Source organism: Ochotona princeps, chromosome 14 (genome assembly GCF_030435755.1).
Source record: "Ochotona princeps isolate mOchPri1 chromosome 14, mOchPri1.hap1, whole genome shotgun sequence".
NCBI lineage: Eukaryota > Metazoa > Chordata > Mammalia > Lagomorpha > Ochotonidae > Ochotona > Ochotona princeps.
Genome location: NC_080845.1, coordinates 2,552,670 through 2,577,240, shown reverse-complemented (window position 1 = coordinate 2,577,240; position 24,571 = coordinate 2,552,670). Strand labels below are relative to the sequence as shown.

Below are 24,571 nucleotides of genomic sequence, written 5' to 3'. Positions count from 1 at the left end.
TTTCTCGACAGAGCAGGCTTCGGCTGGAGAAGGGACAGGAGCGTTCCGCAAATTCTGGGTGCAACAGGCCGGCCTCGGCTGTCAGAACGACCACTGGTTCTCCCCGCTTGTTCCCTCTGGGGTCACTAGGGCATCAACTCGGCCTTTGGCAAGGACACTACGACCTGTGCACACTGGGACTGTCTCTGTCCTCCCTCCTGGCCACCAGAGCAGATGACACAACGCTTGCCCGAGGAGACTTCGTCATGTGCCCTGGGCTGACCTGACAGCGGGAGGGAGGAGGAAGACGTGAGGACTGCTTCCTCAGTGACTTCATGCCTGTCCATCGGTCGCTGGTGGTTAACGCTGACAATTCTCACAATACAGTGCCCATATGTAAAACAAATTCCTTTATTTGCTATAAGGTAGAAGAGAGCAAACTCCTCCTTTGAAGGGCAAGAGACCCAATATTTAATTTTGTGGGGCCTGCAGTCAACTCCGCTCTTTCAATGAGAAAGCAGCACAGATCCTACCAATGGAGGTAGGTGTGTTCCAACAGGACAGGCACAGCTTGACTGGATTTGCCCCGTGGTCTTGAGTCCTGCTATGAAGGAACAGCACTTGGTTCCAGTGCTAACAGGACAACTGGCTTGGACGGTCTCCAACAGGGCTCCCGACGATGACTGTGACTACACACCCTCACTGGTCTAAGGGGTGTGATCCAAACGCACTCAGCCCCCTGCCTGTACGAACTGCAAGTCCACCACACCACTGGACATCCACTCCCAGGGTGGTCACAACGGCCTCAGATCAACACAGACACGCTGTCTACACGGTCCACAACAGGCTTGCTCTGCCTGGACAATGCCTTCTGCCAAGATACTCCTCTGTGCCTGGCAGGTGGAGCTCCCGACCTCCTCCCCACCGGCAGCCAGGGCCTGGCTGCATCATTTCTTGCTCCATCCGCCTGAGACCCAGACGGTTCTCACACATATTTGTGACTGTAAAAGCTTGGCGTCCATTCTCTGCTTCCTCAGCTGCAGGCATACTTCAACATACTCACATAGTCGCAATGTAATTTACTTGGACTATAAACAGAATTTGGGAAAAGGGAAACATCTAAAATAAGCTGAACATTTAAACTTGTTGGGGTACAAACCGATGCAAAAATGATAAAATTATGAATAGTATCCATTATGTTAAACATTATGCCAAATCCAATCATTGCAGGTTTCCAGCCTTTCTCAGCAATGCTGGAAATCCGAGAAGGAACGCCTGAAGACAGACAGAGTGCCTGAGTCCTTCTCCCCTCGCAGAAGCCCGGGATGCAGCTCCCGGCCTCAGGCTGCTCCGGCTCTGGCTGCTCTCACAGCTCACGGAAGCACTTCACACTGCACTCTCACTGCCCTCGCAAAAAGCCAATCCAGGGATACGTGTGGTGGTGCAGGTCAGTCATTGCCTGCGGTGGCAACAGTCCCATGAGTGCTGGTCAGGGTCCCAGTGACTCCACGTCTGGTCCAGCCACCTGCTAATGCGCCTGGGAGGGCAGCAGAGGAGGGCTCGAGTGCCTGGGCCCCTGCTGCCTGCACAGGAGGCACGGATGCAGTCCCAGGCTCCTGGCTTCGGTCTGGCCAGCCCTGGCCACCGTGGCCATTTGAGGAATGCGCTCTCTTCTCGCCTTGGTCCTCTCCTCTCGTCCTGGCTTTCTCTCTCCCTAACTCTGTAACTAAATATTTTTTTTTTAAATCAATCTAGAATTCTGAGTGGCCAAGGGGTAACCTGAATAGGGGGTCTATTTTACTTCTTCCACCAAACCTGTTCTACAGTGAGCATGTCTCCTTTATATTTCAAATTCAAAAAAAAAAAATCTCAAAAGCAAGCTATTTGTAGGGCTTTTCTTAATACGCAGAAGCAAAGGAGACAGACAACATTCCGACCCTTTGGTCCAGCCAGTTCCTGTGACCCCTTTAGCATCTGGCACCTGCCTAGGCCCCAGGCTGGTGCACGGACGGCAGCTTCCACGTAGCTGACCAACACTCCAGGCCACACAACAGACCCCATCGTCTCACCCTCCAAGCCTCACATGCCAGGCCCCTCCACTTGCAGGGCTGAAAAACAAATTAACTTGCCAGTCTTGAGTTCCATCATCACCATGTCCCCTCAGTTAGACAAGAACCCCTGAAGGGTGCCTGGAGCAAGTGCTCCTTACCCACACGAGGACACCGGGTGTGACAGCTGTCACCATGGCAGTCACTCCAGGATGGAGGCTTCCTGGGAACTCCTGAGGAGGGACATTCTTAAGGGGAGCCCAACTGTCCCTGCACACAAATTAAGAGAAGTCGCAGCCGGGTCTGGGTGCTCTGTAAGGTGAGCGCATGCGCGGCTGCCTCCCTGGCACAGCCACCCCAAGGTGCACTGAAGGCAGCGGCGACACCTCTCCAGACTTGAACACTGTCCCCTCAAGTCACGTCCTTCCAAAGTCCTCAAATCCCACAAGTTAAAATATTTCAGCTTCTTGGTATAGGCGAGCATGCACACGGGTGCCAGTTTGTGTCTCGGCTGCTGAACCGCTTCCCATCCAGTTCCCTGCTGATGCCCTGGGAAAGCAGCAGAGGATGAGCCAAGTCCTGGGGTCCCTGCATCCATGTGGGAGACTCAGAACACGCTCCTGGCTCCTGGCTTCAGATTGGCTCAGCTCTGGCCATTTTTTGAGGAATTAACCAGTTAATTGAAGATCACTTTCTCGTTCTCCATAAATCTGCCTAATAAAAATAAATAAATCTTTAAAAAAAATTTAGGAGGTACTGAAGTCAGGTATTCCGAATCTGCAAAACACCTAACAGTTTGGATTCTTGTGGCTAATAAAAGAATAAAAAGTTCCTAAAAGAACCACAAACCACTGTTTACACATACACCAATAAACACACGTTTCCTCCCATGTTTCCTGTGCCAGCAGATGGTGTGCAGCCCTTACAGGCAGCAGCCCGGGGCGTCTCCGACTCCCACTCAGGCCCTCGACCTGCTTCTGGTTCAACTTCCCCAACCCTGGGGAAGCCATCCCAGCTCCCCGCCCTCAGCCCGGTGAGCAACATCTGCAGACAAACCCAGCCCGCAGACCCCCTTTCCGCTGCCCTTCATCTTCTTGTTTTTTCTAGGCACACACTGGATCTCTCAAGTACTCTGTCACAAACACACATCACAAGGTCCAATAAAATTTTTGTGGAAAAAATGAAGACGCAGCTTAGTGGGCAGTCCGACATCCTCTACAGTTCTGCACTGTGGCTTTGCACTGGCTACGGGTCTACCATCACCTTAAAGCAGAATCACTCCCACAAGTCAGGTGCTTCTGACTCAGGGTGCCCCTCAGTGCTCCCCCCAGGCAGTGGTCACCTAAGGTTTGCTGTAACTGGAGCGGCCACTCACGTGTCCCTAGCTGCAGGCCTCCTCACCTCCTCACAGCAGAGCAGAAGAGGGGTCTGGTCCCCACACAGCAAGGGCCCCAAGGGAGGCACAAGGACACGAGCCTCTCTGTCTCACGCACGCCTCCCACTGCCCCTTGCTGTGGACGGACGCCAGGGTGGGGGGCCACACTGAGTCTCAGCACCAGCAGGTGGGCCGCTGCTCCCCTCAGACACTCACGCCAGAATATTCAGAGACCGTGGCTGTTTGGAACCAGAGCCAACACGGAGTGTTTATCCTCTGAAGGGTTTTAGCAATGAAACGGGGAGCACTTCAAAAATTTGTGAAAAACACACATTCCCTTTTAACTCCACTTTCCAAGAACTCTTTGAAGTGCCTCCGCGTGCCTGACAGAGAACATACATGACCTGGGAAGGGAACCCGCAGCCCTGATGACTCGGCGGGTTTCACAGCGTTTAGATTCTGCGCCCTGTTCCCCGCCCTGACCGAGCCCTGACCGGAGGATCCTGAGTCAACAGGTGCTCAGGCCACCACAGCGAATGCTGTTCCACCAGCTTCCACTAAGAAAGGAGCGGCTCACCTCAACCCGGGCAGAAAAACAACGCACTGGGCCTTGGAGGTACCTGCTGACTACACACACACACACACACACACACACACAAGGACGTATCCGCCAGGCACAGAGCTACCACAAAGGTAAGAAAACATCTTGAGATACCGATTATAATAAGCACAACAAGAGTTAAAGAATAATAACAATCACAGCTGAGGTTTGTCAAGCTAACTCTAAGCCCACACTGCCTGGCTTCTCTCATTCATTCCTCCTACCGGCTTTCTAGAAGGTCTACAAGCTGCCACTGTTTTACTGATAAGAGCTTTGAGGTGAATAGATACCGAGTCATGCCTCCAAGGTTCTATGATAAATAAGTAACAGGACTAGTTACTCTCACTGCATGCACGACCTTATGCCATCCGCAGGTTCCCAGGCTCTCCCCAGCCTGCCCTCCCGCAGCCCAGCTCGCAGAACCCCATCCCAGCAGCTGCAAGAAGGGACAAAGCTCCCAGGCTCCGTGCAGAAGCGAGGGTGCTGAGATGACCCACCCTCCCTCAAGGCAGCTGTCCAGTGCAGTGTCTCCGCAAAGGTGGAGCAGACAGTACCAGCTGCGTGTCTCCAGGGCTTCTCCCCGCAGGGACGAAGGGAGAGGGCTCTGGCTGCGCACAGGTCAGGCCCCAGGACAGTGTGGCCACAGACTTCTCCCCGCATGACCCACAGCACTTGGCTGGGATTCAGGAGCCTGTGGGGAGATGAACAGCCCGGGGCTACTGACAGCGGCAGGGCCAAGTGCAAGTGCTTCCGGCCAGGGAGATGTGGATTCGACTTCCTCAATTGGCAGGTTCTGCTCCAGAAAAACTTGAGGCCTGATTGGCTGAGGCAGATGACAATGAGGCGCGAAGCAAGGTGGGCCAGGACACAGAGGGCTAACCTTGGCTACAGGCAGGGTGCTCTCGGGCCAGGACCAACACAGCAGGCACGCAGGAAGGCGGGCGCCGGGAAGTCAGAAGGCAGGGAGGACGGACGCATGCAGACTTCTCCGCCTCGGAGAAGGCCAAGGTCAGGTGGACGCACGGTCAGAGGACGCTGAGGGATCCGCTGAGAGCAGACATGGTTGTCTCAATAAAAGCCCTAGTTCAACGCTGCACTGTGACCTCAGTGAGATTCTAATAAATAGAGCTGTCCAACTCCCACATGGTAAACATGCAAGCTACAACAAGATAATCATCTCTCAGTCCATTCTAATTATGACATAATCATCTCCTCCCGAAGCATTATTCCCAAGCCTGACATGGGGGAGAGGAGGCCCCTCCAGGGTGTTTTGGAAGAAGACGGGACAAAGCAAGGACTCCGACACAGAGAGATCAAGCTTTGGGGCCCAGCGCGGAGGCCGTTTTCTTCCCTGGGAAATGAAGATAATATGACCCACCACACAGAACTCTCGCGAGGAACAAATGCTCCCAAGAGAGCCAGGTAGACTGCTTGCAAAAACGGCCAGCAGGCTCGCAGCCGCCTCCCCAACTTTCTGCAGTGACTTAACACTTTCCAACAAGAGCAGGGCTGGCCTGGGACTCCCTCAACCCGATGCAATGAAGTGGAGGTGATGCCCGTTGGCTCCGAGGCCACAGAGGAGTCCCGGCTGCTGGCTGCTCTCCGGGCAGCCTGCCAGCTGCCAGGTGAGTAACCCCCGGCCGGCTCACCAGCCCTCTAACGTCTGAGGAAGCCCGGTCAAGTCCAGATGCCCAGCGGTCCAGCCTCAAGTACCAACTGCAGGGGCGGGAGCCAGCGATGTCCTCTGCAGCACTCGGGCCGCTGCAGCTCCGCCTCCACAGCCACCACCTGGAGTCCCCGGGGCACTACGCCACCCTCCCTCCACCCTGTGGCTAATCGCCGCTCATGCTTTCTGTGCCCTGACACTCAGCTGGCACTCCTTGGGAAGGTCCCCAGCGGCCACTCTTACTGAGCCCCCGTCAAATCTCAGTCCTCCTCCTGTCCCCCCAACCCTGCGCCTCCGCTTGTTGCTCTCCTCAGAGCCCTGTCTGCGGCGGCCAGGGTCCGACCTCCCTCCTGCCACCCATGGGCTCCCTGGGCCCTGACTTTGTTCTTCTGTACCCCACTGCCCAGGTAAACTCACCCAGCATCCTGTAACCCACTGCCCAGGTAAACTCACCCAGCATCCTGTAACCCACTGCCCAGGTAAACTCACCCAACATCCTGTAACCCACTGCCCAGGTAAACTCACCCAGCATCCTGTAACCCACTGCCCAGGTAAACTCACCCAGCATCCTGTAACCCACTGCCCAGGTAAACTCACCCAGCATCCTGTAACCCACTGCCCAGGTAAACTCACCCAGCATCCTGTAACCCACTGCCCAGGTAAACTCACCCAGCATCCTGTAACCCACTGCCCAGGTAAACTCACCCAGCATCCTGTAAACACCTTCTCAGGAAGGCCTCTGCCGAGTAGTCTGGTGGTCACCGCTGGGAGATGCCGACAGCCTTCTTGAACTCGGCTCTTGACCAGCCCTGCATCTGTTCTGTGGGCACCCTTCCATTTATAGATGCCACCTTCTAGGTGCCCTAGCCACTCTGCCCCAACCACACTGGCTTCAGGGGCTTCCTCAAACAAGCCAGTCACTGCTCTCCCTTTTCCTGTCCGACTCTTTTGCTTGTCTTCATGATTTATTTTACTTGAAAGGCAGAGTTACAGAGAGCAGAAGAGACATAGGCGGGCCTTCCATCCGCCAGTTCACTTCCCAGACAGTTACAACGGCGAGGACTGGGCCAAGCTGAAGCCAGGAACCAGGAGCTTCACCTGGGTCTCCTATGTGGCTGCCCAGGGTCTTGGACCATCTTCCGCTGCAGGGAGATGGATTGGTCTCAAGCTGGCATCCGTATGTGAGGCTGGCACTGCAGGAGCAGGAGATGGCCTGAGTGCTTGAGTCCCTGCCAACCACATGGGAGACCCGGAGGGCACTCTTGGTGCCCGGCTCCACCCCAGCCCAGCCCCAGCTGTTGTGGCCACTGGGTAACTGAACCTGCCTCTCTGTCACTCAATCTTTCAAACTTTGTTGTTGTTGTTGCTAAGTAAGGCACCTGGAGGATGATATTCAAGTACTCTTCTGGTCTGGAAATGAGAAGAACCTATGACCTTCTGTGACTCAGTGACCTGGTTCCAGAGGAGAGCTGACCACTGAGGACACGCCCAGCTGGCCAGCAGCCACCCATTACCCCATCCCTGTGGTCACCTGTCTGTAAGGCTGCTGCCCTCACAGTTTCAAATGATTTACTTTAAATGGTTGTAAGTGTCTAAACAATATTCTTGACTTTGTTTCTTGGCCCTGTAAAGCCTAGAACATTCCGTCTGGCCATCTGAGATGTTTACTGAACCCTAACACAGATGAACCGTTCCCAGGCAAACCCTTCTGGGTGATGTGAACCGGTGGCCATGGCATTTCAGCCAAGTGACTCCTGAAAACAAGTACATTCAATGCAAAGTCACTTAGCCAGTAATTAGATAAGAACTGGCCACTGTCATTGCTATCAGCTTGGATCATGGTGACCCCTCTACATAGCTGGGAAAGAAACAGCCACACGGGGCGATGTGTTCTCCACACGTCCTGCTGAGGCCAACGGCTAGGGACAGACATTGTTCTAAATTTGGAGATATCTGATGACAGAGTAAATTTCCTTCCTTTTTCTTGCCTACACCCAAAACATGTCTCATGCACCCAACATGTCTCATGAGAAAAATTATCTCATACTTACAGCTTCCATGTTCTACTTCTCTCTCTTTCACTTCATAATAATAATCATAGGGCCCGGCGGCGTGGCCTAGAGGCTAAAGTCCTCACCTTGAACGTGCCGGGATCCCATATGGGCACCGGTTCTAATCCCGGCAGCTCCACTTCCCATCCAGTTGCCTGCTTGTGGCCTGGGAAAGCAGTTGAGGACGGCCCAATGCATTGGGACACTGCACCCGCGTGGGAGACCCGGAAGAGGTTCCTGGTACCCGGAAGAGGTTCCTGGTTCCCGGCATCGGATCGGCGCGCACCGGCCCGTTGCAGCTCACTTGGGGAGTGAATCATCGGACGGAAGATCTTCCTCTCTGTTTCTCCTCCTCTCTGTATATCTGACTTTGTAATAAAATAAATAAATCTTTAAAAAATAATAATAATAATCATAAAAAAATAATTGATGGAAGAGTTGAGTTGCTTGTTAGCCACTCACAAGCAGAGCCTGTGAGGAGTACAGATCTTATAGTACGGGTGACGGGCACACAGGAACACCACAATGTCCTATTAGCACAGCATCCCATTGAAGCTTAGAGAGCCTCCACAGAGAATCACATGAGGGTGCACAGATGGAACATGTGACCACTGCAACACTGTCACAGCTGTAACTGCATTACATATCGCATGTATGAGACTTAATATCGAATCTGATGTATATGCAATGTATGGATATTCTAGAATGTACCAATATAAAATACATACAATATAGTGTAACATGCATGTGCTATGATGGTGTCGCTGTTTGACACTCATCCCAACATTCAGACCTGAAGTCACAAACCAGCTGCAGGACATCAAACAAGTAACCTCCCTCTGCTGAGCCTCAGCTTCCGCACTGGGAAAAGAAGGGCATCCATTCAGGAGCCTGTTTGCCCTTCCAGCTCAGGCTATCTAGGATTCCCAAGGCAGGCGAAATCCCCTCTTCCCTCTATAGTGTGCTTTCCCTAACCTTATTTATGGTTACATCAAGACCTAGTGTTGACCAAGGGCCCAGTGTGGTAGCCTGGCGGCTAAAGTCCTCGCCTTGCACGTGCTGGGATCCCGGATGGTCACCACTTTGTGTCCGGTTGTTCTACTTCCCATCCAGCTCCCTGCTTGTGGCCTGGGAAAGCAGTAGACAATCCAAGGCCTACACCCATGTGGGAGACCTGGAAGAAGCTCCTGGCTCCCAGCTTTGGATTGGCTCAGCTCTGGCTGTTGCAGCTATTCGGAGAGTGATCCAGCGAATGGAAGATCTTCTTGTCTCTACTCTCTGTAAATCTAACTTTCCGATAAAAATAAATAAATTGGGCCCGGTGGCGTGCCCTAGAGGCTAAAGTCCTCGCCTTGAATGAGCCCCACTGGCAGCCCCACTTCCCATCCAGCTCCCTGCTTGTGGCCGGGAAAGCAGTCGAGGACGGCCCAATGCTTTGGGACCCTGCACCCATGTGGGAGACCTGGAGGAAGTTCCTGGCTCCTGGCTTCGGATCGGCACAGCACCGGCTGTTACGGTCACTTGGGGAGTGAACCAGGGGACAGATGATCTTCCTCTCTGTCTCTCCTCCTCTCTGTATGTCTGACTTTACAATTAAAAAAAATCTTAAAAAAAATAAATCTTCTAAAATTCTGTATTAAAAAAAAGCTAGCACTGAGCCTCACCAAGGAACAGGTGAATGTGGTCTGGAGCCAATATACTCCTTTTGTGACACCCTTAAGTCTCCATGTTTGGATTCAAGTCTCCTTCACAATAAGCTGCTTAACAGGAGTCAATTTTTTTAAAAAAGATTTATTTATTTTTATTGGAAAGGCAGATATACAGAGAGGAGAGACAGAGGGGAAGATCTGTCCGATGGTCTACTCCCCAAGTGGCTGTAATGGCTGCAGTTGAGCTGATTTGAAGCCAGGAGCAAGGAACTTCTTTCCAGGTCTCCCACGCGGGTGCAGGGTCCCAATGCTATGAGCTGTCCTCGACTGCTTTCCCAGGCCACAGGCAGGGAGCTGAATGGGAAGTGGAGCTGCTGGGATTAGAACTGGTGCCCATATGTGATCCCGGGGCGTTCAAGGCGAGGACCTTAACCATTACGATATAGCGCAGGGCCCAGGAGTCAATTTTTTAAAAAGATTTTATTTTTATTTGAAAGTTAAATATACAGAGAGCAGGAAAGCAGAGAGAAAGATCTTCCGTTTGCTGAATCACTCCCCAAGCGGCCATAATGGCCGGAGTTGAGCCAATCCGAACCTAGGAGCCAGAAGCCTCCTCCAGGTCTCCCATGTGGGTGCAGGGTCCCAAGGCTTGGGGCCATCCAACTGTATTCCCAGGCCACAGGCAGGGAGCTGGACGGGAAGTGGAGCCACCAGTGCCCATATGGGATCCTTAAGAGTGCAGGGCGAGGACTTTTTAGCTGCTAGGCCTCTGAGCCTGGCACAGGAGTCAATTTTAATAACAAAAGGGCTGGTGTCCCAGCACAAAGGCGGCCAGCAGGCAGGGTGGGGCGTTGGGTGGGGCTGTCACTTTTTTGGGCTCACACTGCCTGGGTCCCAAAGCAAGGGAGTGTGGGAAATCAGAATTTTACAATAGGCATAGATCCTCAGCACTGATAAAGGTCTTTGAACTTCCCACAACCTCCCCCTGGCCCCATGCCATCAGATAACTCACCGTTCAGGCATTATCAGTGTGATTTAACTTTTACAAGAGGAACAATATCAAAATGGTAATATTCAATGCTGAGGGGAGCATGACTCACTGGGGAATTCGGGCATCAGGCATGGAGGGAACAACACGTGCATCCCTTTTGGAAAACATGGCAAGATCTTGAAGGCTATTTCTGGATCGGGGTCCTCTCCTAAGGAAGTCACTTGGCAGAATCCCACAGCCTCTAAGGAAGCTCACCTATGCAACGAGGGAAAAGACGCACACCGTCCAGCAGCATGGGACATCAATAAGATGGCTGTCCCACATCACAGCAGCAATGAAGACCACACAGAGCCAGGACACTAAAGGGGCCGCAGCGGCCCTGCACAGGCAGGGCGTGTGTGTAGGCCCGTGTGGCTGCTTGGGGAGGGAGCCCTGCTGCCACCCGATCCCTCCCTCACGCCCCTTAGAGCCCCCTCTGTGCGCGTCCTTCTTCTCATTTTGCCAATTCCAATGAAAATAAAATGTAACTTCTCTTGACCTAAAGGTAGAATCAGTCAGCACTGGCTCCCAAGTCACTGTTGGAAGCACTTTCCCTGTGCCAACGGCTCCTCCTCACGCACCCCCTGAGGCAGGTGCTACTCATGGAGCAGGCAGGAAGCTTGCCCGGGCCAGCCAGCTGGAAGGCGGCAGCACCAGGACTCCACCCTGGCGGCCGAGCTGCGCAGTCTTCCCCCAACCACTAACGCCGTCACTAGGACAGAAGGTCTGCAGGGCTGGTGCACTGCGAGGGACCGTGGGCTCTCCTGGTGGGTCCGGTCCTCACTCACGGCGGGTCCAATCCCTGGGAGCTCACCTGAACCCACCTTTCCTGCCTGGGGACAGAGTGCTGCTGCTCCCCGACTCACCCCCACGGGAAAAGGAAGGCGGTCAAGGAGCTCACCAAGCTCCACGTGCCCAGCCAGGCCTGGGGCCCGTGCCCAGGGAGCCTGTACACACAGAGTCCTTTTTGCCAGGCCACGCACTACGACAAGAACTGCTATAACTCACTCCATGCCTACCGTGCGTTAAGGGCTAACAACCCCTCGACCAGAACCACCTCTTAACGCTCACACTAGCCCTCTGAAGCAAGCACTCTTGCTGACCTCATTTGAAGATCTGGGACAGGCCTAGAAAAATGTGAAATAACTGACCCAGCCTTGTGCACCCTGGATCAATATTCATGACCTGAAACAGGCGCAGCAATTTGAACTCCCTGGCACATGGGTACCCAGCTGCACCACTTGCTTCCTCACCACCTGGCTTGCACAGGCAGGTCTGACCGTCTCCGCTGGCCAGGACCAGAGATTTTGAAAGTGGCCCCTGGGAGGGAGGAGCCACTGTGGGAGCAATGCAAATGTTGGGCTCCAGGGCGGCCAGGGCTGCCTCTTGCCCCCAACAGTTCCCGCCCCAAGCAGGCAGGCCTGCGCCAAGGGCTCTCAGCTGAGGACCTTCCGTTGGCTGTGTACAAACATGCAAATTATCATTTACCAGGCTGGTAGGGCCTCCAGCTGCTGGGATTTTTGAAGGAGATCACAATTTAATTTGCAATTACTACTGCAACGTTTAATGCCCGAGGAGATTGCTTCCCATGTTAGAGTCCCAGAAGGCACTAAAAACACTGAAATCAGTCCCTCAAATTATTTGTGAAAAGAAAAGGAAAAGCCGGCCAGCTTATTTTCTGGGAGGCCAGAATTGTGAAGTCCATTTCAGAGAAGTTCCGTTGAACCCCAGATGCCAAGTCTGCTCAAACATCCGAGTGAGTGATTCTTTCTGGGGCGAGAGCAGGGGAGGGAGGAAGGCTTCTGAAAGCCATCTCCTGCACGGCGCACAACGGCCGGGAAATCCACTCTGCAAGTTAGCACGGCTGTGCGACAGAGAAACGAGTACCTACTTTCACTACTCAAGCTGTATTTTTGGACAAAATAAGCTAGGAAGACAGGTTTCCCAGTCTCGCCCACTCGCAGCACCACCGGGCTTGGTAGCCACTGTTCAACTGCACATGCGCCATGCACCGGGCACCACCAGGCTCTGCCCTGCCTGCACCTGCCTGCACCTGCCTGCACACACAGCTCACAGCACGCGGTGAGCCACGGGGCACTCAGAGGGCACCAATGCCTCTCCGCACCGGTGCTGAGGACAAAACGACAAGTCTTGCCGTCAGCACCGAGGCGGTTTACAAACCAGGGAGCACAGAGATAAACTTTCAACCCCTCCCCCCAAGATTTGAAGGGAAGAACCAACCCAAGATGCAGTCCTTTGGAGAGGGCCATTAGGTAAGGGCGGTGAGCAGCTAACATCACGGTCACGGAGCGAGCCTGAGACAGCACCCTGCCGCAGCAGGCTCCTGCTGGCAGACGCTGCCTCGTGCTATTGCCCATCTGGTGGGGGGCTGCGACAAACATGACTCAGATTTGTCAACCACAGAAAGCACCCAGTACTGAAAACAACAACAACACTGGCTTGTGTCCCAGGTCCTGAAGGCAATTTCTTCCTATAGACGCTACCAGCCAGGGCAGTAACAGAGTGTGAGGTGGCTGCCTCGCAGCTAACAGTCAGGAAGCTGCTCTGACAGCAGGCACGTCGTCCAGGGGACAGCAGGCACGTCCTCCAGGCGACAGCAGGCGGGCGGGCTCTTGCTTCTGCCTCTTCACACTGCCCCCCTCAACAATGACCTAAAGTGTGGACTGTGGTTTCCTTCAAAGTCACCTGCAAGAATGGATTCTGGGCTTGACTTCCCTCTTCTCCAGGAGGGTGACCGGCCACCAGGGCTGACCCCCTCACCTGCTCGCCCTGCCTGGAGCCTGGAGCCAGCACTCCACCGCCAGGATTGCACAACTGGGCTGCATGCGGGCGGTGGGGAACACACCGAGCTCAGGGCCAGGGCGGAGCCTGGGAGTCCTGACTTCCAACGTGCAACACACAAAGACAAAAGCAGCAGAGGAATGACTCCACGCCCTTGTGATTGTGGCAGTGGTGGGTTTTGGTCTCCGCTGGGGCTGAGGGGCACAGGCAGACTGGACAGCTGAACTTTCCCCGACTTGCGGAGGGACACTCTGGACTCCCCCCACCTGTCCTGACTAAATGACTGAACTCACCAACACAGCACGGCATCAAGTCTTCCTTCAATCTTGTTTGTATACCCAGCTGCCCGCCATGAAAACTATAACAAATTTGACATTTCTCTAAGGAGACCCAGATGATCTAAAAGTAAGGCGTTAAGCAACCATGACACAAGCAGCCTGTCTTAGACGAAAGATGCTAACCTGCCAGGCGTCCATGGAGGAAGCAGCCATGGGGCGGGGCACTCAGAGGGGACAGCTTCGTCCCGAAGGACTCAGAACTGTCCCACTGTGGCAGGTGACACCGAGCTGCTAACATTTCGTTCCATATTACTTGAATTTTAACACTTGTTAAGCCAAATCCTATTTTGTTTACTGTAGGTCCCTTCAGTTTTATTACTGCGCTGCACCACTTGAGTACATTGTAGACAGCAGAACTCTGCTATGCAAATGTCTTTCTCACAGATACACTCTCCCATGAACTGACCACAGGGTTCGTGGTCATATTTCCTGATTGTTCCCCAATAACATCTTTGATAGGTGCTTTGTTCAAACTGAGATCTGACCACAAAGGAGAGCCTTTTACCAAGTTAACCGTGAGGCGACAGGACAGGGAAAGTCAGAAGGGCTGGAACACGAGGTCGAGCCACATCTCGCTTACTTATCCTGGTCTAAAGAAAAAAATAAACTCTACAGCCAGACCCTCAAGACAGCCACCGTACCATCAACGCCTCCTCCTCACACACCCTTACACACATGGCGGCCACCCGCTGGTACGGGTCAGGAGGAGCCTGCTGCCAAGGCCCGGACTGCCCAGGGTACTGCTGCAAGGTCCTCAGGCCCCAGCCGGGCTCCTCCGGCAGCCCCACCGGCTTCTTCCTCCCCACACTGCCACCAAGAGCAGCCCCCAGAGACCAGGGGGCTGACAGTAGCAGCAGCGGCCCTGAACTGAGGCAGCCTAGGATGGACAGGATCTTCTGTTATGGAAGGTCCTCTGAACTCTAGACGAAAGGGCCTATGGACTTAAAGCTATCAATAACATTCAATCAAATGTATCACAAGACTCGGTCTGTTTCTGCCGACAGGCAGGCTCTGCTGAGTAAACCCCCCTGAGCTGTCTTGAATTCCCAGACAAGCCACCAGACAATCCTCTGGTTTCTCAGTAGCATGGCCTCAGGGAGTGGTGGCAGGACAGGGAAGGGGCCTCAGCAGGGTCCAGGCTCCTGGCCACAGGAGCTCCTCAGCTCTCCAGGGAAGCCAGGCCCAGGGCGCTCTTACCTGGTCTCCAGGGGCACAGAGGGCTTCGTTTCCGGGGCTTCTGTTTTTCAATTGCATTGCCCATCCTACAGCAAAAGCAGCAGAGGCCCCTCGGCAGCCCCAGGGTCCCTGCTGAGTTGTGGAGGAACACACAGTCCCTGGCCTGCAGGGGCATTCATCTCTCACACATTCCGAAGGAACTCTCCTCCCGGCGACCTCTGCCTGTGGCCTTTCCAATGCTCCTCAGTCCTGGGGAGGAAACTAGAAGGAAAGGCAAGGTCCCGCCCTGCCGTGAGTCGAGTCACGGCCAAGGCGGGCCCCCAAGAATGGTGGATATTTCCAAGCGCTTTCAGTCTCCCTGGGACAGGAGTGGGGCGTCGGGCCATGCAAAAGCTGGAAGTCCTAGGAGCTGATGCTGGGCGTGCCTCAGGAAACGCTCCTACAGGCCCTGGGTCACGCCTTCTACCGAAGGGTCCCACTCCCAGCCCAGTGCGCATCATGCCACAAGCAGAGGCAGAGTAAAACAGGCTGATCTTGTCGATACTGCGTTGTTGAGGGGGGAACCAAAGCAAACAGCGAAAGGCAAGTTACGCCTCCGTTTCCAAAGAAGAGGCTCTGGGGCCAGCCCCGCTCCCTCGGCCCCCCACCTTCTGCCTCACACTGCAGCAGGAAGCGCTGCACCGTCTCAATTCTGAACGTGGATTTCCTGGAAGAAAACAATGTCAAGAAACCATTAAAAGCTCTTGGGCAGAACGCAAGAAAATGTTGAGGTTGACAAAAAAGATTTCCTTTATTTCAGTCCCTGGGGAGAGATCAGACAAGCCCGTTTAGAACCCACTGCGGCTCTGCCACTTGGCTCGGCCAATAAGCATCGTGGCCTGTTTAAGGGACGCAACTGTCATTCACCACCTCCTTGGCTGAAATGAAGACCAAGCAAAAAGAATGTCTGTGGGGCTGGCGTGGTGGGACAGCCTGTATGGGGCAGAGTCCTGGCTGCTCCACTTCCTATCCAACTCCCTGGGCTGATGGCCCAGGAAAAGCAGCAGCAGATGGTTCAAGTGCTTGGGTCTTAGCACCCACATGGGAGACCCAGAAGAACTAATTCAATTTTCAAGTAAGTATACATATATTTTTTCTACAGAGTTGGGCAAAGCCAAGCACGGAAATGGAGTAGCACTTGAAGACGACATTCTGAGAAGGACACACAGAACCAAGAAGGCTGAGTTTAAGAGGCACCGCTGGGAGCACGGGCCGGGGGGAACAGCCCTACCCAGTGGGAAGGAGGAAGAATGATGTGGCCTGTGTGTGCCGGAGGAGTGGAGCCAAGTCCACATCACGGCAAGATGTAAGCCTCACATCCGATCTGCCAGTAGGGAAAGCCTCTCACAAAAAATCACAGCCTGACATTCCACATTGAATGCACTAAGGTTGTGTCCCTCAGGAACCAGAGCTCCGCCCCAAATCAAACCGCAACAACAAACTGGGAAAACACAAAGGGCCAAACCCCTCCCACACCAGGAGTCCTCCGAACCCTAACAGGTGGAAAAAGAGCCAGTTCAAACCAGCAAGACCCTTCTCTCTTTTCCAACTAAGCACCATAACAATTTTTTTCAGGCACACTTTCAATGTCAGATAAGAAGTGACCTCATTTCTCCATAAGACAGCAAGTTTACTGTATTTTCAGAACCATGACAGATCAAGGCGCTGACCATGAACCTGTTGATACTGCCGCCTTACATACAAGCAGAGCTTTACTTCCTAAACTACCAGCAAACAGCTTAGCAGAGGTTTCTCACAGGTACTGCCCAATACAGAGCACCTGGTACACAACGGGTGCCTAACACCGTCTGTGATTAATAGGTAGGCAGACACGCACGCACATTCTCGAACCCATCATGCCATACCCACAGCGTCACCAGGTTCCGGAATGGGTTGCCCATAGTTCCTCATTCACAAATCAACTGACCCAGCACTGCTATCCTCCCACTGCCCTTGCCAGAGTCCCCCAGCCCTGGAGTCTTTTATTCCCCCCGTTAGTCTGTAGGGCCCCTGCTGGTGGGAGCTTCATGACAACAGGCCACAGTTTGGCCCTGGCTGGGCGCTGCTATTTCTTAGCTGAAGGCTCCCACATCCCTAATAGTGTTCCCATGAGAAAATGTAGCCCAAGTTCCAAACACTAATTTACAGGCACAATAAGCTTTCAGACTGAGCTGGGCGCCTAGGTCCAAGAGCTTCTCAGGAAGGTAGCCACCTAAAGTCAGGACTCCCAACAGGAGGTGGGGGTGGGATGGCCGGCCAGCTCAGAAAGGTGTCTTTTCCGAGTCATCCCTCAAGGTGAATGTGCTTGTAATCCAAAACCGGCAGGTGATCCTTGCTAGTTCCCATCACAGGCAGATGGGACAAAGCAGAAGTGAGCTGCTCCCCCAGCAGGCTCGCGGCAGAGCTCAGACGGTGCAGTTCCCAGGCCCCATGGATGTGTGGGCTGCTCTCAGTCACACCAGGTTGGACCACGTGTTGCCATTCAGCCTACAGACAGCCACACACACCCCAGAAGGACCCAAGGACACTAGCACACTTGCAAGGTAATCTCCAACAAGCCCCTTCCCCATTCCACAAGGTCTACGTGTTCAGTGAGGGAGCCAGCCTCAGCCCCACTCCTTGGGACCCAAGGAGGCAGGAGAAGAGTGGGAAGGGGCTCACTTTGGAGCACAGCTCTGTGCACTGGAACTTCCTGGAGGGCAACTGCAAGAGAAACTTAACCTTGATTAATTTTATTTTTTCAAAAGGTAAGATGTACACAATGATGCCACCACTTCACAGAGCAGTTAGAGGTCAAATCAAATCAGATGTATTGCCAAGTGTTGGCAAATGGGCAAGTCCTCAGTAAGGAAGGGCTACACTGCTGTGTTCTGTGATGGCCTGTAACCTCCCAGCTTCAGGTCCTGTGTGCTAGGACAAAGCGGCACGACCTCGCCGGCCACCCAAGAAGAGTGCAGAGCACCGGTCCCCTCGGTGGGAGTCAAACGCTTGTAGTGTAGGCACATTCTGATTGTGGAGAGCAGTGTAAGCCAGATATAATGTTGTGGCTGCTAATGCTTGAAACTTTGCATAGGCTGTGTCCCACCATGCGCTCGCTGCCTGATGCAGAGCGGGCTCAGGAGGGATGCTGGAGGGCCCAGCTCCCTTGGTGAGGGAGATTTGAGACAGGCTCAACAGGCTCAGGACCGAAGGCGTGCGGGGGCCTGGGAAGGGCACATTCACCTCTCAGGGGCTCAGAAAGAGGTGGGCCGGGTGGGTGCGCGGGAGCTGACGAGGAGCTTTGTGTATGGAACTGGTCTGCTGGGAGGAAAGCCTGACTCTGGTCACTTCCCTCCTGGAGAAAACTACAACAATACGAGGAAACGCCAAGCACTGTGGGAATGCTCCAAGCGGGAGGCCCAGGCCGGCACAGAACATAAACAAGGGAGGGCAGGCTGGCTGAGCACTGCGCCAGAAATGCGGGGAGCACCTTCTCTGGGCCCAGCCCTGGCGGAACTCATGAAGGCAGAGGCGTCCTGTTGAGGTGTGCCACCGGAAAGGCAGGGACTCTGGTAGGACAGCCTCACTCACTGACTGCTCAGGAATGTCACCACTGGAGGGGTCCTGGTAGCTCCCAGGAGCAGGAGAAGACCCAGAGGCTCGCCCACGTGCCAGGGAGTGCAGGGAAGTTCAGCCCCAGGGGTAGCCAGCCCACTCTGGGCTCAGCGGAGTTGAAGAGCGAGCAGGAACAGCCCAAGTGGAAGGGCTGAGAGCAACACAGGCAAAAGCCCTGGAAGGTCCAGGCACTGCAAGTTTGGCTGCTGCTGGCAACATCAACATCCCGTAGGAGTTCTGTTTAAGTCTTTTTTTTTTTTTAATTTTTTTTTTATTTTTATTGGAAAGGCAGATATACAGAGAGGAGGAGAGACAGAGAGGAAGATCTTTCGTCTGCTGCTCCACTCCCTAACTAACTATAATGGCCGGAGCTTAGCCAATCCGAAGCCAGGACATGGGAGCTTCTTCCAGGTCTCCCGTGCGGGTGCAGGGTCCCAAGGCTTTTTGGCTGTCCTCCACTGCTTTCCCAGACCACAAGTAGGGAACTGACTGGGAGGCAGAACCGCAGGGATTAAAACTGGCGCCAATATGGGATCCCGGCACGTTCAAGGCAAGGACTTTAATCACTACACTATCGTGCCGGGCCCAAGCTCCGTTTAAGCCTTAGCTACTCCACCTCTGACCCAGCTCTCTGCTGCCATGCCTGGGAAAGCAGTGGAAGACAGCCCAAGTGCTCGGGCCCTCGCTGAAGACCTGGATGGAACTCCCAGCTTCTGACTGTGGCCTGGCCCAACTCTGCTGCAGCCATTTGGGGAGTGAACCAGCAGATGGAAAATCAATCAATTTCTTCTCTCTCTGCCTTCCAAACACATTTGTTTAGAAATGATCCAGGCTGTTTCCCTGGCTTCTGGGTGCCTGAGGGGCTGGCTAAGCCAGTGAGCTCCTTTTGCCACGGCTTGCAGCAAAGTTCTGAAGAGCTTGAGAAGGCCAACGAGCGCCAAGGCAGTCCAACCCATCCTGACGTGGTAGGGAACTGAAGCGCGGCCCCGGGAAGACGTTCCGCAAGTTCCAGAGCCCACAACGGCATACAGGCAAGGATTTCCCACTGCCAGCCAGCCAGCCAGCGGCTGCATCTGCAACACAAGTGTCAACAGCAACGCCAACCCCACTGAACACTGACCCTGGATCTCAAACAAGGTCGCTTTGTTCCTCTGCACGGGCAGGCCCAGCAATGACCCGTGCAAGAAATGGTCAAGTCCTTGGTTGCCCCAAGCTGGGCAGGGACGGGACTCTGAAGAGCCACTGCCCAGCCACTCGAGGCGACTGGGTTTCCTGCACATCCATAGCCCCCACAGAGGGCTGCGAGGGGCACGCGGGCATATCCTTTTGAGGAAGTTGCTCATTGCAGTTCAAAGTTATGACTGGACCAGCAACTAAGTCCAGCTAACCCAAACCCCTTGTGCTACAAAGTCCCTGGCATTACAGAGTGAACAGAAATACTTCTATGCCACTCTCTTCCTGGCATCTGGAACACTCAGGAGTGTGTGCAGGCCACTTCCTACACTCCTGGTGCGTGCCGGACACCTGCCAGGCAAGCCTAGGCCCCAGGCACCTGCGGCGAGGCTGGATCAACTTACCCGCCCATCCCTCCTCCCACTCCCCGCCAAGACTCAGTGCCAGGAGCATGACGTCTGCTGGCCTGGGCATAATTCTCATGGCCTTCCTCTCCCGCGACTCAAACGAAACCTTCCGGTGAACGTCTAGCTGTCTCCCAGTGGGCATGCAAAAAGGGGTCCCCCCATCCCGGCCTCATGTGGATGGGGGTGTCTACAGAGGAAACACCCACCCTCGCAGACGCACCAGTGCCCCATCCCACCCACACTCGGTGCCCAGGCTCCTTTGCCTGCTGCCCTTCACGCCTGTCACTTCCCCAGAAAGAGGAAGAACCAACCATGGTGTGCACCTCCACAATTAGATCAAGCAACACTCCCGAGCGGTGATGACGCACAGTCCCCTCCAGGAATGAGCCTTGGCCCACCTCCAACGTGTACTTCCTAGTCATTAACAAAAATTAGTGAGCTTCCAGGATGGCCCAAACACTATTTGGGGCTTTGCTGGAACAGTGGCTGACAAGCAGCTTCCCTACTGTAAGGAGGAACACCACAAAAAGCCAGCAAAGCAAAGGCTGAGCCACATCCGACCATGCAGCCTTGAGATGCACTCTGTGTGTCTGCGCGGGAGTCGCAACCCAGGTGAGACGGGGGGGTGGGGAGCGAGCAAGGGGCTGCGTGGCCAGGTGCCACAGGCTGTGGCAAGGAGAGGAGGCTGGGGAGTGAGTGAGGGGCCGGGCAGACAGGTGCCATGGCTGGAGAATGAGTGAGGGGCCGGGCAGACAGGTGCCACAGGCTGCGGCAAGGAGAGGAGGCTGGGGAGTGAGTGAGGGGCCGGGCAGACAGGTGCCATGGCTGGAGAATGAGCGAGGGGCCGGGCAGACAGGTGCCATGGCTGGAGAATGAGCGAGGGGCCGGGCAGACAGGTGCCACAGGCTGGAGAATGAGCGAGGGGCCGGGCAGACAGGTGCCATGGCTGGAGAATGAGCGAGGGGCCGGGCAGACAGGTGCCACAGGCTGGAGAATGAGCGAGGGGCCGGGCAGACAGGTGCCACAGGCTGGAGAATGAGCGAGGGGCCGGGCAGACAGGTGCCACAGGCTGGAGAATGAGCGAGGGGCCGGGCAGACAGGTGCCATGGCTGGAGAATGAGCGAGGGGCCGGGCAGACAGGTGCCATGGCTGGAGAATGAGCGAGGGGCCGGGCAGACAGGTGCCATGGCTGGAGAATGAGCGAGGGGCCGGGCAGACAGGTGCCATGGCTGGAGAATGAGTGAGGGGCCGGGCAGACAGGTGCCACAGGCTGCGGCAAGGAGAGGAGGCTGGGGAGTGAGCGAGGGGCCGGGCAGACAGGTGCCATGGCTGGAGAATGAGTGAGGGGCCGGGCAGACAGGTGCCACAGGCTGCGGCAAGGAGAGGAGGCTGGGGAGTGAGCGAGGGGCCGGGCAGACAGGTGCCATGGCTGGAGAATGAGCGAGGGGCCGGGCAGACAGGTGCCACAGGCTGCGGCAAGGAGAGGAGGCTGGGGAGTGAGCGAGGGGCCGGGCAGACAGGTGCCATGGCTGGAGAATGAGTGAGGGGCCGGGCAGACAGGTGCCACAGGCTGCGGCAAGGAGAGGAGGCTGGGGAGTGAGCGAGGGGCCAGGCAGACAGGTGCCATGGCTGGAGAATGAGCGAGGGGCCGAGCAGACAGGTGCCATGGCTGGAGAATGAGCGAGGGGCCGGGCAGACAGGTGCCATGGCTGGAGAATGAGCGAGGGGCCGGGCAGACAGGTGCCATGGCTGGAGAATGAGCGAGGGGCCGGGCAGACAGGTGCCACAGGCTGCGGCACAGACTTGGCATTTGACTCCCACGTGGTGGAGGCCAGTGGGCAGCTCTAAGCACGGCCGACTTAATCTGTCTACACTTTGACTGCTGAATGAAGACCGGTCGTCAATGAGGCCAGAGCAGAGACAGAGAAGACGGGGGAGCCCAACACTTCAGGGAGGGGAGGAGGCAGTGGCTTCCGCGGAGCAGGCGCTAAGGGTGGTCAGAGCCGGGACTGACCCAGTGATAACCCTAGGGGGCTTATGGGTCAGCAGAGAGCAGTCAAGATGAGCCAAGACCAACAGCAGGGGTCAGAGTGGAATTCTGTACTGTGATGGGCAGGCGACCTGTGGAGTCTGAGTAGAGGAGAAGCTGGAGACCCCAAGAGATCTGCTGTGCTCCACTCCACGTTCACACTGAGGAGCCAGTTGCTGTGGCATAGCACGTACGCCTGCTGTCCACAGTGCCACCATCCGACACGGACAACAAATCAATTCCCAGATATGCAGCTGCCTGCTAGTGTGCCTGGGATATCAGGGGGGAATGGCCTAGGGAGCTGGGTTCCTGCACCCGCATGGGAGACCTGGATGAAGTTCTAGGCTCCTGGCTTTGGCCTGGCTCAGCCTTGGCCACTGAGGCTCTATGGAGAATAAACTAGCAGATGGTGATCTCTCTGCCTCTCTGTAACTCTGCCTTTCTAATAAACAGGTAATTTTTTTTTCCATTCATGCTGAACCAGGGAGGGCTTCTGGAGGCGGAGCCTCTGGAGGGGACGGGGAGGCTCTCCTGAACGCGTTAGTGCCCTTGTGAGAGGATGCTGTGAGTCCAGGGCAGGAGGCCACTGCCAGAGCTGGGAGAAGCAACACCGGATGTCGCGAGCCTCTCTGCGACCCGCCACCGGGAGCCCAGGCCGACCAAGACAACACCGAGAGGACCAGGCAGGCAGGCAGCTGGCAGTCTGCTGCAGGGAAAGCAGGTGCGGCCAGTGTACGCCTGCCAGGGAGGACCACGGTTTAGAGGGCTCAGTGCCACGGGACCAGCCTGCCCAGAACGAGATCAAAGACTCAGTCCTAGGGAGCTCAACACCCAGAAAGGCAGTGTGGGATGAGCAGCTTGGGGGCATCCCAACTACTACCCGGAAGAGACCCACGCGGAAGACCGGAAGTGTGAGAACACCACCTCTCTTCCACACTGGGACGGACTGCGTGGCTTTCAACAGGATGTAAACTCCACAGTCCCATTATCTTCAAGTTCCCAAAGCTTAACTTGCCAATGCCTTCCTTATCATGATGACTAACACATCACCCAATACGCATTACAAGTGAGACTCATCAGGGGCTTGCTTCAGAACACTTTGTCTGGCCACCTTCTTATCAGTGCTAACTAGACCACTGCTGCCTGTCTTACACCCTGAACACACACACCCATCCTGTACCAAGGGCAGACGTGTCAAATGGCAATTTTCTTGTTGTTTACTCATGTTTATGCTATTAGAAGTGACTGTGGGGCCCGGCATGGTAGCCTAATGGCTAAGGTTCTCGCCTTGCACACACCGGGATTCCATATGGGTGCTGGTTCTAATCCCGGCAGCTCTACTTCCCATCCAGCTCCCTGCTTGTGGCCTGGGAAAGAAGTCGAGGACGGCCCAAAGCCTTGGTACCCTGCACCTGCGTGGGAGACCCGGAAGCAACTCCAGATTCCTGGCTTCAGATCAGCTCAGCTGTGGCCATTGCGGCCACTTGGGAAGTGAACCAGTGGATGGATCTTTTTCTCTCCTCTCTGTATATCTGGCTTTCCAATAAAAAAAAAAAATCTGAAAAAAAAAAAGATGTTTAAATGTATTTGTTGAGAAATAGAGAGCATGCACTAGCTGGGGCAGGGCCAGGCTGGTGCCAGGTTCCATGATCTCAACCGAGGTCTGCAGGCAGGTGCAGGAACCCCGCGACCTGGCCGTCCTCAGCGCTGGCGCTGGAGAGGGAGGGAGGTGTCCTGAGCACGCCGCCACCGCGGGGCCAACTTCCTGCCCCTGTGATTTGCTTCTGAAACTGTACTTCCCCACAACTTGAGGAATGGGATCGTGAGAACCAGCACATGCCACAGAGAAAACGGAACCAAAACCAGATTGGCGTGGCCCTGCTGTGGACTCCGTGGGCTTGAACCTGCACTGGAACTAGACCCATTTCTGAAACAGTCCCTGACAGCAAAACCAGACCCTTGCCAACACCACTGGGGGAAGAGTTCTCCGTGACCAACCCACACTGGGACACTGCTGAGGGGACAGGGAGCACCACCCCATCTGTCAGACCACAGGAGCAAAGCGACCGCCCAGGGATGTTCCTCAGTCCAGATATGAGCTCTGAGGCCAGGGCAGAGGGGAACATCCAAGCACAGAGGTGTGAGGCGAGCCTTCATCAGAGGCGGAGCCTTGCTCCCAGCGGGGGCTGGGCCGGCAGGAGCCCGACTTACTTTCGGCATCTCAGACATTTGTCACCGTGACCCATGCGCGTGCAGCAGGCTGTGTTCCTCCAGCCAAGACCACCACGGCTGCCTACGCCCACCAGCCAAGGGCCATGCGGACAGCGGGGGAGGGGGACGCCCCGCCCAGTGATGTGAGTTTGCTGTGTGATGACTGCAGAAGCCAGGATCATGCAGCAGGCACGTGTGGAACCTACCCTGTCCTGAGCCACTTGTGGCCGCGTTCTTTTTTGCAGTTAAAACTCTGAAATAAAGGTGCTGTCTTAGCCTTTACCCTAGTAGGTTCTCCTTTTCATTTCTTGAGAAATGTCAGTGTCTTAGTATCAAAGAGGAAACAAAACAAAAAAGCCCCAAGTCCACACTCACTGGTTATAGCTGGGATCACACACACTGA

At 55.0% G+C, this 24,571-nt stretch overlaps 1 protein-coding gene across 14 annotated transcripts in view; it reads right to left on the bottom strand.

Annotated features, from left to right (window-relative positions):
• Positions 1-24,571, bottom strand: part of RAPGEF1 (Rap guanine nucleotide exchange factor 1) — a 111,138-nt gene that overhangs the window by 74,268 nt on the left and 12,299 nt on the right. For 10 of the 14 annotated variants that reach the window (XM_058673000.1, XM_058673002.1, XM_058673008.1 and 7 more), the window contains exon 1: positions 14,737-14,902. The exons of the other annotated variants lie outside the window; for them this stretch is intronic. In XM_058673000.1, coding sequence (XP_058528983.1) covers positions 14,737-14,890 — 154 coding nt within the window. In that variant the 5' untranslated portion in view covers positions 14,891-14,902. Of the gene's footprint in view, positions 1-14,736; positions 14,903-24,571 lie in introns of those variants that run through there. 14 annotated transcript variants of the gene reach the window in all.